The following is a 13221-nucleotide window of genomic DNA, read 5'->3' as shown; positions in this document are numbered from 1 at the left end:
AAAATATATCAACTCTTACAATATCTCCCTCTCCCCATTACACAAAACTACTAGGAACTAGAGAAAATTAATAATTTAAAAAATAAAGATAATCTTCAAGCCAAAAAAAATTTACAAAACGGAGAAAAGGATCTTTATATTTTAGGGGTTTTTTTTTTTTTAAAAAGCTTACATATATAATTTCTGTACTTTTACACATTTCATGAAGTCGATTGAGCACCTTGGGCTTGGGGCAGCTGAGAAAATGGAAACAATCTAGCAGGCTTGTTAGCCAATTGTAATGTTACGGAGGAGTCCTTGTTGTTGCTGTTGTTGCCCTTAGCGGCGGTGGTAGCAGCTGCTGCAGTGGTGGCTGTGGCGGCGGAGGTGGTGGCGGTGGCCACGCGCTCGCAAGAAGGACACATAGTGAGAGTAGTGGCAGGGAGCTGCATGTAAAAAGGTTGAGAGGTTTTTAAAGCTCTTAATTCTTGCAGCTCTTTCTGTAACCTCCTGTTCTCTTCCGTCAATGTCTCACAGCATCTCTTTAAATACTCACAATCCACTTCTGTCTGCTTCAACTTTGTCCTGCAACATGTACAATACAATATCAAGACGTGCCCGAATTAACTCGCCTTCACCTTTCATAACTTATGATGATGATAACAACAGCAACAGCAACAATAACGTTGATTAATGATCTTCCCATGAGGTCACTACACTAGACGAAAAAGTATGCAGAACTATTGTTGTTAATTATAGCACCTTATTTTCCATCGCGTATCCCAATCTTTAGTTACAATATAATTAAAAAAAACCTGAGAGTATAGATAAAAATTGGGTTTTCCAATGGAACCAAAGTTGCTTTAACAAAACTTGGGATGCGTAATGGAAAAAACCTTTTATCATACAATCAATGGGAGGGCTGAAGAAGAAAAATACAGCTCAAAAATTTTGTTTACCTTGCTCTCCGGTTTTGAAACCACACTTCAACTTGGCGAGGACGGAGATTCAATTGTTTGGCCAAAGCAAGCTTTTGCTTCTGCATGCAAATTTCAAAAATTGTAGACACTCAATATAGACAAATTTTAAATGCTTAATTTAAACAAATTATTCTAAACCCCTTTCTTTTTTCTTTTTTTTGGGGGTTTGGGGGGTGTGGTTTGTAAATAAATTGACTTACGGGATTGAGGGTATTGTGTTCTTTGAAACTTTCTTCGAGAAAAGCAGATTGTTCTTTTTCTCCCTTTTCTTTATTTTTATTTGTTTTGTTCCCATCTTTATTTTCATTTTATTTGTTTTGCATGCATGGTCGTAGGTCATCGAATAAATCTCTCTTGCTCCTTCCGTTTCTTATACAAAAGTGATCCATTTGAAAAGACGACACCGTACTGTTCGGAGATGACAGCGCCGTCGTCCCATCATCAGCCTCCTCCTGCGCCATCGCCACCGGAAACCGGTTCACGTCCAGACCTCCTCCTCCCGCACCATCCATCGGACCCGGTTCAGTACTCACCACTGAAACAAAGTTATGCCAACATATAAAAGGGAAACCCTAAACAAAGTTTTGATCATATGATAAAAAGAATTCTTTCAATTTTCCCCGGCAACCAAAACAAGATCATAAAGAAATAAAAAAACAGAACTACGGCAAGTGGGTATTAAAGCTACCGTTGAGCCATGGAAGCCGAAGCTGAGAAGAAGGCTGATGATGATGAGCTCGAGGAACTGGAGAGAAAGGAAGAAGATCGAGCTGAATGGGAGAGGGGTGATGATCGGAAGCACTTTTCTCTTCTGATTTCCCATTAAAGCTACTCCCGTTCAAGCCCATGCAAAACCCTAGATCTTTGCTTGATAATTTTGACGAAAAAGGCTTTGAGGTGTCGCCTAAGCTCAAAGCTAGCTCCATTCTTTTTGGTCACAAGAAATGAAGAAAAAGAAAAACGAATGGTGTTTGTCGATGAAGAAGGAAAAAAAAAACCTGAGGCTTTAAAAATGAAAGCTATCGCTTGTGCAAATCTTTTAATTTATAAAATCAAAGATGGATAATTATAACCATCACACATATTTTTAATTTAATTCTGCCTTGTGCCAGTAAAAGATTGACCGACAAATCTAGGTTGACAAACGCACGTGAATGTATATAAATATACACTCGTTCATACACGAGAGAGATAAGAGAGAAGCGCTTTTGCCTTTTGTACCAGTACACTCTTGATTTAAAGTGTTTTATGCAGAAGAAGTGCTTTTCTTGCCCTCTATAAGTCAAAATAATTCAAATTTCTATTTTGTTATTGTAGCAAGTAACTTGTTATTATTTATTCAGTATGTGATTATTACTTCTCAATGTTACTAAATAATTATGCTCACCAAACAGGGCCACGTCATAATCATCATTATTGTCATAATATGACCATAAATAATTGATAATGATGAGTTAACTCATCCGACGACTCAGATCAACTGGGTAAGGTGATGAAGTTATTGAATTTTCTTAATTACACTGTTTTATTATAATGATCATCATCATTTGAAAAAGTGATTTACCAAACACAATTACTAATTAGCTTCAAGTTCTGTGTCTGTGAAGACATATTGAGCCAGAGTGCTTTTATTTTCATTTTATTTAATTAATTTCGTGCAGTTTCCGAGTAATTTGGTCGTAATTTTCAAGTGACGCAATTGAAAAGAAATGACTCTGCTGGCTTATTTGGAAAGAACTCGGAACGCTGAGTCACCAACCAAAACACAACAGTGCAGTGCAGTGCTGCCTTAATAGATAATTTTGCAAAAGTCGCGAAATCGTATTTGTAAAATTAAATAAATATAAAAACTTGTCAAATTCGCACCAAGCGTGATGTGTGAACAGGGAAAAACATTGGAAAGGGGGAAGAAAGAAACAGTAGTTAGATTATTATTAGCAAACGAGATTTGACCAACAATTCCTCCTCTTATCCTTTGTTATGTTTAATTAGGCAGAGAGACAAAGAGACCATCTTTTTACTATTCCAAGAAAAGGTCTCTGCATTTGTATTAGTTTAAAGAGTCAATGTTCTTTCGTGTCTTTTTTGAGCATGAGTTAAGCAAATTTTTTTAGTATGGGAAAAGCTACGGGTATCCGATGAGTCAGAGGCTAGGTCAACCTTTGGTGGTGGTGGAGGTAGCGGTGGTGGCTGGTGGTCAGAGCGAGTGAGTGTACGAAACAATATCAAATAGACTTTTGTTACGCAGCAGACGTTGGATGAAAATTTAACGATTGTGAAAATTTAAAATAATAAAATTATATTATTTTTACAACTGTTGAATGAAAATTTAACGGCCGCTACATAATCATATATGTTACAGATATATTATCTTATTTTAGACTATTTATCTATTACGCCTCTTTCAATCTTGTACATGAATTTATTAATATATAATTCGAGATAAGTGATAAAAGATATGAAATCTTAAAAGAAAAAACTTGGAGGGGTCACAACTTATGCCAACCACAACATATCCATTCGATGGAGCCGTACCCTAATAATCAAATTTTGGAAGTACGATGAAAATTAGAAATGGGTATTTAATAAGTTGAAGATTATGTTAAGATTGATGGAGCCAAGAGTGCCGGTTAAATAATCGTGTGAGAATTGACAAAATCTTATATCAGATTAGATGGATGGGTGGATGTACAAATAACTTGATTTGCATATCTCACCGAGATTGTCTATTTCAATTTGAGATTTAAAGAAAAATAAACCTTAAAAATTGTAACAAAAAATGGGGAAAATCGTACCACACATGGATTGCATGGGTCTAATGATCAAGGGGGCATCCAATGAATGGGAGCCTAGGTTTTGAGATAAATTGGTGGTGGTGGTGGTGGTCCTTGCGCGTGAGATGAGTTAATTTATTAAATGGATTATTATTTTCTTTTATTTTTCGAAGGGAGAAAAAAAGAAAGAAAAAAAAAAAAATGACATCTAGAGGTTGTGAGCAGGTCAGATTTGTCATGCTTTTGGGATCATTGCAATAATTGAAGTCATGCAGGCTTTAATGATAAGTTGGAAAGAGATCTGCGTGAATTATTATTGGGTGGGACCATTTTTCAACCATGGGATAATTAATAAAGTCACCCATAATAATTAAAATATCCGCACCAACTACTTCATCGACACTGCCTAAGTTCCATAAACCCTAATCTACTTTTCATTAATACAAATATCTAATTACCTTGGACATTGGATAGTTTTATGGCCAAAAAAAATTGTGTTTTGTCTCTATTTGGATATCATTCTTGATGGCTATACAAGTATATTATACACAATGTAAACTATTAGCATTAGAATACCTAGTATATACCATTAATTATTTGTTCAACATTTTAAAATATGTTATACATATTTGTTGCTTGATATACAGTATATACGTACCGTATTAAAAGAATGATTATTATATTAATTAGTCATGCTCTCATTTAAAAAAAAATCGATACCCACATCCAAATCTCAACCAATATATTGCCGAATTGAAATAAAAGTTCTCCTAGCTATTTGATTAGAACGTGATGGATCCCAATTAGTCAAGGAGTCAATCATTTCGTGGAAAATAAATTATTAAAAATAAAATTCCTAAGTGTGAGAAACCATGCATCTTCTCCCTTTCCTGCATGATTTGAGGGGCTTTCAAATTTGGTTCCCTTAACCTTAAAAGAGGGCATAATTTGAGGGTGGGGGGTGAAAGTGAGAAAATCCTAGTTTTGTCTAAATCAATTAACATGTGATTAAAATTCTCTTGCGATATGATTATTATCAGATATTTTTAATATTAGCTTATACATCGTAGTTACCAAATTAGATTTTAAATGAACTCTTAACATTCAATTTAATAAATGTCACGTATCAATCCATCTTAAAACAAATAAATATTAATTAATTTATGAGAGGATTTGAATCCGTTAGCAACCCTTTAGTCCACATATTACCCTTACCGGGTGGTGAAAAAAAAATCTAACTTAAATTAGATAAATGTGACTTCAAAATAAATTGGGTCACGGTCGCATTCATTAGGGAGGTTTGAAAAACCAAATATTAATTAATTATTTATGTTTTTGCATATGCAGTCAATATCATCAAAACAAGGGCTAAAGCCTGAAGGGGAAGGGGAGCTAGAGTCACGTGAGAGACGCGTGGAAGAGTAATGATGGTTTATGAGAATGGGCTCATCACAGAGTCAGAGAAATGACGTGATATGAAATAATGATTATTATACAACAATAAAAATTAAAATAAAAATGTAAAAGAATTGGTGATGGGATTGGGTGGTGCGAGGAGGAAGAAGAAGATCCAATGATGATGATGATGAAACAGAGAAGGTGGTGGGGTTCAAATTGAGACACTGTGCATTATACTAAGGAGACAATTTGTTCAGCAGCAATCATTTGTACGTGGGATAATAATATTAGGGCCTATTATTGTTATTGTTGTAATAATTTAATAATAAGAATAGTAATTATTGTTATTATTATTATCATTATAATTATGGTTAATTAATTGGAACCCTAGAGAGAGAGATAGGGGTCCATGGAGGTAGCCCCGAACTCAAATTATTATGAGCTGATTGAATGGCTGTATGTATGGTATCAGTGAGTCTCATTCATTCTTTTTCTTTGTAGGGTTTTTGTCCTCATTTTTTCTGTTTGTTTGCCCTCCAAATATTATTAGCTTTGCAATAATTCGGGGAAGAATAGGTACAGCATTTTGTTGCTGCCCTTACAATTTACAACTCCATCGTGTACTTTTTTTAAAAAAAATATATATATATCAGACATAAAAGAAAAAGAAGGCCATAACATTCGGCTCTGTAAATTTCGATAAAATCAAAACGACATAGTTTTTTTTTTATTGTTTCGAGGAACCCCTATAGTTGTTACTTATTACATTTTGTTAGTATATATAGATAAAGTTTTAAGATATTAGTAGATTTGTAATATAATATTTAAAAAAAACAAGTAATGCGGTTAAATTATAAGTAATAATATAATTTAACCGTGCTTGAATAAAGACATCATTTAAGCGGTTGGCCAACATGATATATTTTTATTATTTTATATTTTCATTCAACCAATTATGTAATGTCACATTAGTTTGAATAAAAATAAAAGATTGATATTATCGTTGAGTTTTTCAACTAAATTTAATGACTTGAATTCATGTAAAAAAGAAGTCAAGTGTTTCCTTGTGATTTTACTAAAACATTATTGTGTTTGTAGTATAACATTAAAAACAAATTTTACATGTACTAATAGTTAAATTATTAATTTCATTAATGAGTTCTTAACCAAATCCAACCGTCTCCGTACTTGTGATTTTACTAAAACTCAGGGACCTCAATGTTACTACCCTCTACCCCGTAAATTTGGTAAATGGAATTGAAACTAGACAGTAATAAATCATCTTACTTTCCCCACTCTCGACAAGATATGAGAAAGAGCCTGCAAAAGATTTGGGTCTGCGGGTAAAAGAAGAAAAAGATGGAGCAGAGAAGTTATCAGAGAAGAAATGGGACAATGAGCATGCAGTGGCCAAAAAGGAGGAGATGAAGGGACGACAGTCAATTTTTGTAATGATGAATTCTCTCTGGGGACTGGGGCTCCTTTTGTCAGCTCTGCCATTTGTGTGAACTTCCTTCTGTAAACTGCATGTGTGTGGGGTTTGTGCCCTTGTATATCTCCTTTCCATGTTTTGCTATACCCATTCCTTTCTATGCTCTTCTATTAATTCCCGCATTAATTAATAATAATACCCTTTTTTGCTTTCTCCTCATCCCTTTGAAGTTTGATTTGGTACTTTTAAATCATTACATATATAAGCTAAAGTTTCATTTATATAAATAAAAAAAAAAGTAAAATTTCATTGGACTAAAGATAAATTAGTTGATTATCTTACAAGAAATTAGGAGTTTTATTGTTTCTAGAGGTGCTATTCAATATGATGATGCTCAAATTAAAGGTTAAAAAAAAAAAGACTTAAAGAAAGAAATAAGATACAATGACTTTGGTAATTTGATGCTTTTTCTACGCTTATTTTTTAAATTCAAAACTGTGAATATTTGCGATAGTCCTATGGACATTCTAAATTAAAAAAATATTAATAATATTATCACAATATCTTTTTTTTCTTTTTTACTTTTTGGGTTCAAGTTATAAGTATGGTTGACAATCACACAGGACATATTTATCGTGATTTGCCAATCCCAATCCTTCTCGAAAGTAAAGTAAGGGGAAAATCCCTCTCGAGTCTCATCTCAAACATTAAATTGGGACAATCTTGTCCTAAATTTCAATTGGGATCCTCGAATGTTCGGAATGACTTGAGTTTACTATATATGCTATAAATTCTATAATAAATGACAGGTCATACGCCTATGATCGATATGTCAGATCTGTACTTATCATAAACTTTTAAAAAATCAGATTTTAGGGAATTTAAAATTTTCAAGTGTCTCGAATTTGATCCTTAATAGTGAATTAGGACAAAATTAGGTTTCAAATCTAAATCCAAATAATAAATCGGAATAAATTTTTATACCAAATCCTGAGTGGGGTTTGGAGAATTCTGCCAACGTTAACTTTAAGATGTGATATTATATCTATCTTAATTTTATTTTATTTTTTAAAAAGGAAAACTAACTAATTGTTATTACTATTTTCCCTTCTTTTCTCCCTGCCTTCTTTTCCCCCTCCCTTTCTCTCTAAAGTTACTAGTCTCACCATACAAATTAATGAAGAATGAATATTTCTGTACATCAGAATACTCTCCTGATTATAAGATCGACCTTTTATTGCTTTCATAAATTCGGATTCTCTATTCTATTATAGACTCCCATGATTTAATTTGATATCGCAAACAAATACTTTTGGTCATTAGCAAATTTTTTTTTTAATTTTTTGAAGCAAATATTAGTGGGGCAGGGCTAATTCTGGCTTTACCCTTGAATACTAATAACATAGGAAACAAAAAAAAAAGGTTTTGGATGTATTGCTTGTGATACACTCATATAATAATATTTTCAATGTTTGCATTTGATTAAGTTTGTCATGATTGGTTGTCATAACTACAGATGTATTTATAAAGATATGATTTTATTGAGTGAAAATATATAGCTGGATTTTATTTTTTTTTTCTTTTGAACACACAGAGTAGCTGGATATTAATTAATTACTGTATACGGATTATTGGTTGAAAGCCATTAATTAAGTCATGATTTTTTTAAATGATGAGTGACAATAATGAAAATAAAAAATTATTAGTCATTATATTGCTTGCTGGTGGCACATATATGCATAAAACATAATGATAGTGTTATACAGTTATTAATTATACAACAAGGCTATAATAAAAAATCATGTTAAGCACTTCCAAACAAATGAGCTTAGCTAGTTGTATACGTAATTATAATTCTCTCCATCGCCAAATAAAATCATGACACACACACACTCAGGAAAAATAACAAATTTCGACGGATGTGAAACTTTAGACTATTAGCCCTTAATCACAAAGACTAATCAAAATTAAAGGAAGTTTAATTGGGCAACTGTTTCATGCATATCAGCCATACATGATTGCGCATATATATATATATATATTCTCTCTCTCTCTAAAGTCTAAGCGACTAACTAAACCTAGGTTAAAAGTAAAAAAGCAATAATTTGTTCAACAAATAATTGATTTTTTTATGATTACCAAGATAAGAAAATTTGGCATGCAACTTAAAAAATAGAAGCATCGATCTTGTTCCTTTTGCCAAACACAATCATTAAACATTTGCCATGCTTTCTTTCGTAATCATAATCATTACCGTTATCACCATTATCATAATCATTATCATTATGCACTGTCCCATTTTCTCATCCTGGGATGCTGCGTTTTGCTGGGAAAGTAAGGGACAAGAAACCCTAAAAAAATTCCATTAATTTTTACTGTCTATGTGGCCATGCTAAAGATGAGCTAGCTACCTAGGGTTTCAATAATTGTAAACGGCTGCTGCCTCATTAGAAAAGATACTTTTGAAACGGCTTATTTATCGTCTTATTATATTATGTATACGAAACTATTCAAAGATTGAGAACGGATCAGCAGGTTGAAAATTTCAAAATTGGGATTTGTTAGAATAATACTAATTAGGAATTTGTTTTTATGCTGATGATCTTCAAGTGTTTTGACTATTCTATAATTATGCTGACATATTTTTCCGCTGTAGTCGTTTCTTCATGGGGAAGTTCTCTTTGAATCGTTCAATCAAAGCAATAAACATTCACAATTCTTAAGCTCATTCGTGAGCTGTCCTTTTTTTATTTTTATTTTTTTATTAAAGGGGGCTCTTCAGAGAGAGCTGGACAGGAACAAAACTGGGTTAAGTAACTTCAAACATGTCTTGCGAAATAATAGAATGAATACCCACAAGCGGGTTAGGGAACGAGTGCAAACCAACATGAACTGAATGAGCCATATTAACCATGAAGTCCGCAGCTGAATTCGCTTCACGATAGATGTGTGTGATTGATCTCCATCTTTGTTTGATTGATCTCACTATTACGCCATGGACAAATGACTCTCTGGGTATTTGCTTCGAAGCTGAAATTTCGTGTTAGGTTCCAAAGCATTTAATTATATTAATAATCAAAGTCATCAATTCGTCAATTTTTTACTAGTCAATGTTGGTCTCAATAGATTATGCATAAATCTTGTGAAATTTTATAGCACATGCAAGAATTATAAGAGGTCAAAAGGGCAAGTCCATAAGAAAGATATTGAGGCATAATCATTCAAAGTAAAACGAGATTTAAATGTTTGAATTATTGTTGAGTCATATGTTTAGACTTTGGACTTAAAAATAAACTACCTTTGAATTTCTTTATACAGTCTTTTTTATTCTTGAATAAGCAACAATGTACCTAATGGCAGCAGGGGACCCGATGGGTAATAATTATTTTCTATTTGATCATAGGCCTCGATTTTAGTCTTGCTGGCTTGCATGCCCCTGGTTCAATATCACAACCAATTTTGTAGAATTTTGGTTTTGGTAGGGAAAATTAAGAGAAGTTAAAAAAAGAAGAAAATGGAAAAGAGAAGTGTCGGGTCAATTACCGGAAGTAATAAGGACTTTTGACCATTGAATTTGAACAATCAATGGCATACACAAGCGATTAATTAATAAATGATGGCTTCAAATTTACTCTCCCGTGTGCACAATCATAGCCTATGTTTCAACCAATCATTATGTTTTTCATTTTTTTTTTCCCGGGGCCAAGGCTTCAGTCCATCATCATATTATCTTACTTATCATGATCACATCAACATCATCATCGTCTTCCATCAACAATCTCATTTCATTATATTTGATTAACACTTAATTGCTACTGCAATGGTTGGAACAGTAATTAAACGTTTTGTTTTAATCTTTCGTATTAGACTTAAAAATATCAAAATTCTCAACCAAAAAAAAAAAAGAATCACTAAGAATAATGGAATATGTTTGGAAACAACTAGTGTCGCACTGTCACGCTTCGAATTAACATGATTAGGTGTACGCGATAAGAGATTATATATCAATAAATAATTGATTAATCTTGTAATTATATAATGCTTTAATCTATTTAATTTTATAAACTCACACCCTTATCATAAACTGTTTGTACACTTTTTATACGTATGGAATTATTTAACTGGGAAATAAAAACTTGTTTCTTTAACCAATTGTTAGATTCATTAATCCTTATTGCAAATCAAAAAACACGACACTCTGATTAATAGTTTCAACAGTCAAATGATGAAGATTAGAAAAAAAATTATATATATAAAAAAAAAAAAAAGAGTAGAGCTATTAGCACCCTTAAAAAAATTATTGTAAAACCTCTATATCTTAAATTTACATTTTAAACTTTAATTGAATTGACATTTCATCTCTCTTCCTCTAACCCCACTTGAGTTTTTTTTTTTTTTTTTTTTATAAAAAAAAACACAAACACTTTGTTGTTATGGTGAAAAGATTTTTATTCATTTATGTTTTTATCCTTAAATTAGTGGTTTTCTTGGACTAAATTTTTTACTTAATTAGTTTAAAATTATGGAGGCTTGATTTCTTCTACAGTTATAGCGAATTGTTCTCCTGAGTGTGGAATTGTCACATTTAGAATGTAAAATGAATTGGATTAGTATCTATCAATCTTTTTTTATACGAGAAAGCATTTCTTTTGTTCCTTTTTTTCTCTCTCTCATACCAAGGCCACTAAGAAAGAAGGATACAAGGACATTTGTGGAACTAAAATGGGTGTTATTGGCCACTTGAGCTTGTCGCCTAGTGGTGAACCATTGTCCTTAAAGTCAAGCATGACTATGAGGGCAATGGTTCGAGTCTCCATGGACTCAAACTCCCTCAATTAATTATAATTGTGTGGAGATTGCTTATAATGTCTTTCTCCCTTGCGAAATGCGAGTAGAGTAGAGACATCTCTCTCCCATGAGGGGTATTTGGCTGAGCATGTACTTCATAGAATAAAAATGTAATAATGTAAGTCCCATGTATATATCTGATTGTAAATATCAGTGCAATGATATGTTGTTATTTGTAAATATCTTTGTATAATAAGTAACCTAATGCTTAATCAGTTTCAAAAAAAAAAAAAAAGGGTGTTATTGGCGTATAGAATTTAATTAATATTTTAGTGGGTGTATTTAAAAGAGGGTTATACGAGGGTAACAGGTGGGGTGCCCATGGCGCCACTCTAAAACGAAAACTCATGTCTCATGCTGCTGTGTTTGGGTCCTGGGCTGGGCTAGTCCAAACAGTTGGGTTTTGGGCTGGGCAAGGTTGAAGATTGAACATTTGAATTTTCCGTTTGGGCAAACAGTCCGGTTCAGCCAGTTCGACCAATATCGTTATTACACAAAATGTAGACAGTAGTGCTAATTGTCTGAGAGAGAATTTTTCAAAAACTACATGTTTAAGATGATGAAAATTTGTAGTATATATACACGATTAAACTAATATTTGTTGGAAAAAAAAAATCTAAACAAATCATAAGCTACCAACTAATTTAACAATTTGATAATTTCTTTTTATGATTTACATAATAGAGTAGTCATAATATTTAAAAGATATTTAATTAAAAAAATGTACTGAAGAATTTCTATCTTTTTATAGCTAATTGACTTATTTTATTTCAGAAAAATAGTCAGAAAGACTAGTGGTGTTCAATTAGACAAAGAAAGGGAGATAAAGATAAATATACAAACATAGACACCGGTAACAGAAAAAATGGGTAAGTTAGAAAAACTTTTAGTTAAAAATACATTTGCACGGCTTGCACTGAGGATATTGAACTTTATTAAAATTCAAGATAAATTGATAATAATGTGAACATATTTTTATATTGTTGTAAATTATTTAATAACGTTGTAAGAGTATATTCACATCATTATCAACTTATTCCGGATTATAAATCTGAATTTGGAAAATTTTCTTACAAAATGGATACTTCAATGAGCAACCGGAGCATTTTTGTTGGAGGCAATAAATTTACTGGCAAGACTAATCGTCCGTTAGCCTCTCAAATCACCCATATTCATGTTCTTATTTATTTATTTATTTTCTAATTCGGGTTAAATCCCAACTGAAAGTTCAGCTGCTAAGTATAAGATCAAATGTGTAACACAAAAGGTTGAAAAAAATTAATTTAAATTTAAAAATATTTTCTGTGTATACATACAAGCAATAGGATATTGCAAGCAGACTGTACTATAATTGAGAGATTCTATTCTCCTACAGAATAGTTACTTCGTCAAACTGTGTGTAAAAATTTACTAAATATTTTAAACGTAGGAATTGAATGAAATCAATGAATTGTTATGCAGAACATAATATTATGGAAGTCATAAGCTCATTTTACTATGTCATAACAATGACAAACCACCATTCAAGAGAGATAAAGAGATTATTGTATCTCCTCTCATGAACATTACCAAGGGAATTATCCAAAACGAACTGTGTTTAAGATCTAGATTGTGGAGTTGTGTTTTCTGAAGCTCTAATTTGTTGTATGGACATCATTGATTGGCCATCAAATTGTACACATTTTCTAAAGACATGCATGCCTAGCACTCTTTTATCAAATTTGAAACATACAATATGACAATGTCCTCAGAAAATAGTCAAATATACCATTATTATTCCATAGCCTGATCATAACTCCAAGTGGGTGTA

General features: G+C 32.4%; 1 protein-coding gene across 1 annotated transcript; it reads right to left on the bottom strand.

The window, feature by feature from the left end:
- Positions 1 to 1967, bottom strand: LOC18037974 (homeobox-leucine zipper protein HOX11). The gene is given in 4 exon segments (XM_024182076.1): positions 1 to 564; positions 939 to 1018; positions 1160 to 1494; positions 1648 to 1967. Coding segments are annotated over 4 exon segments (1017 nt in total). The 5' UTR covers positions 1886 to 1967; the 3' UTR covers positions 1 to 200.
- Positions 1968 to 13221: the final 11254 nt, after the last annotated feature.

The sequence above is a fragment of the Citrus clementina genome, unplaced genomic scaffold (genome assembly GCF_000493195.1).
Source record: "Citrus clementina cultivar Clemenules unplaced genomic scaffold, Citrus_clementina_v1.0 scaffold_6, whole genome shotgun sequence".
Classification (NCBI taxonomy): Eukaryota; Viridiplantae; Streptophyta; class Magnoliopsida; order Sapindales; family Rutaceae; genus Citrus; species Citrus x clementina.
This window is presented reverse-complemented; position numbering and strand designations above follow the sequence as displayed.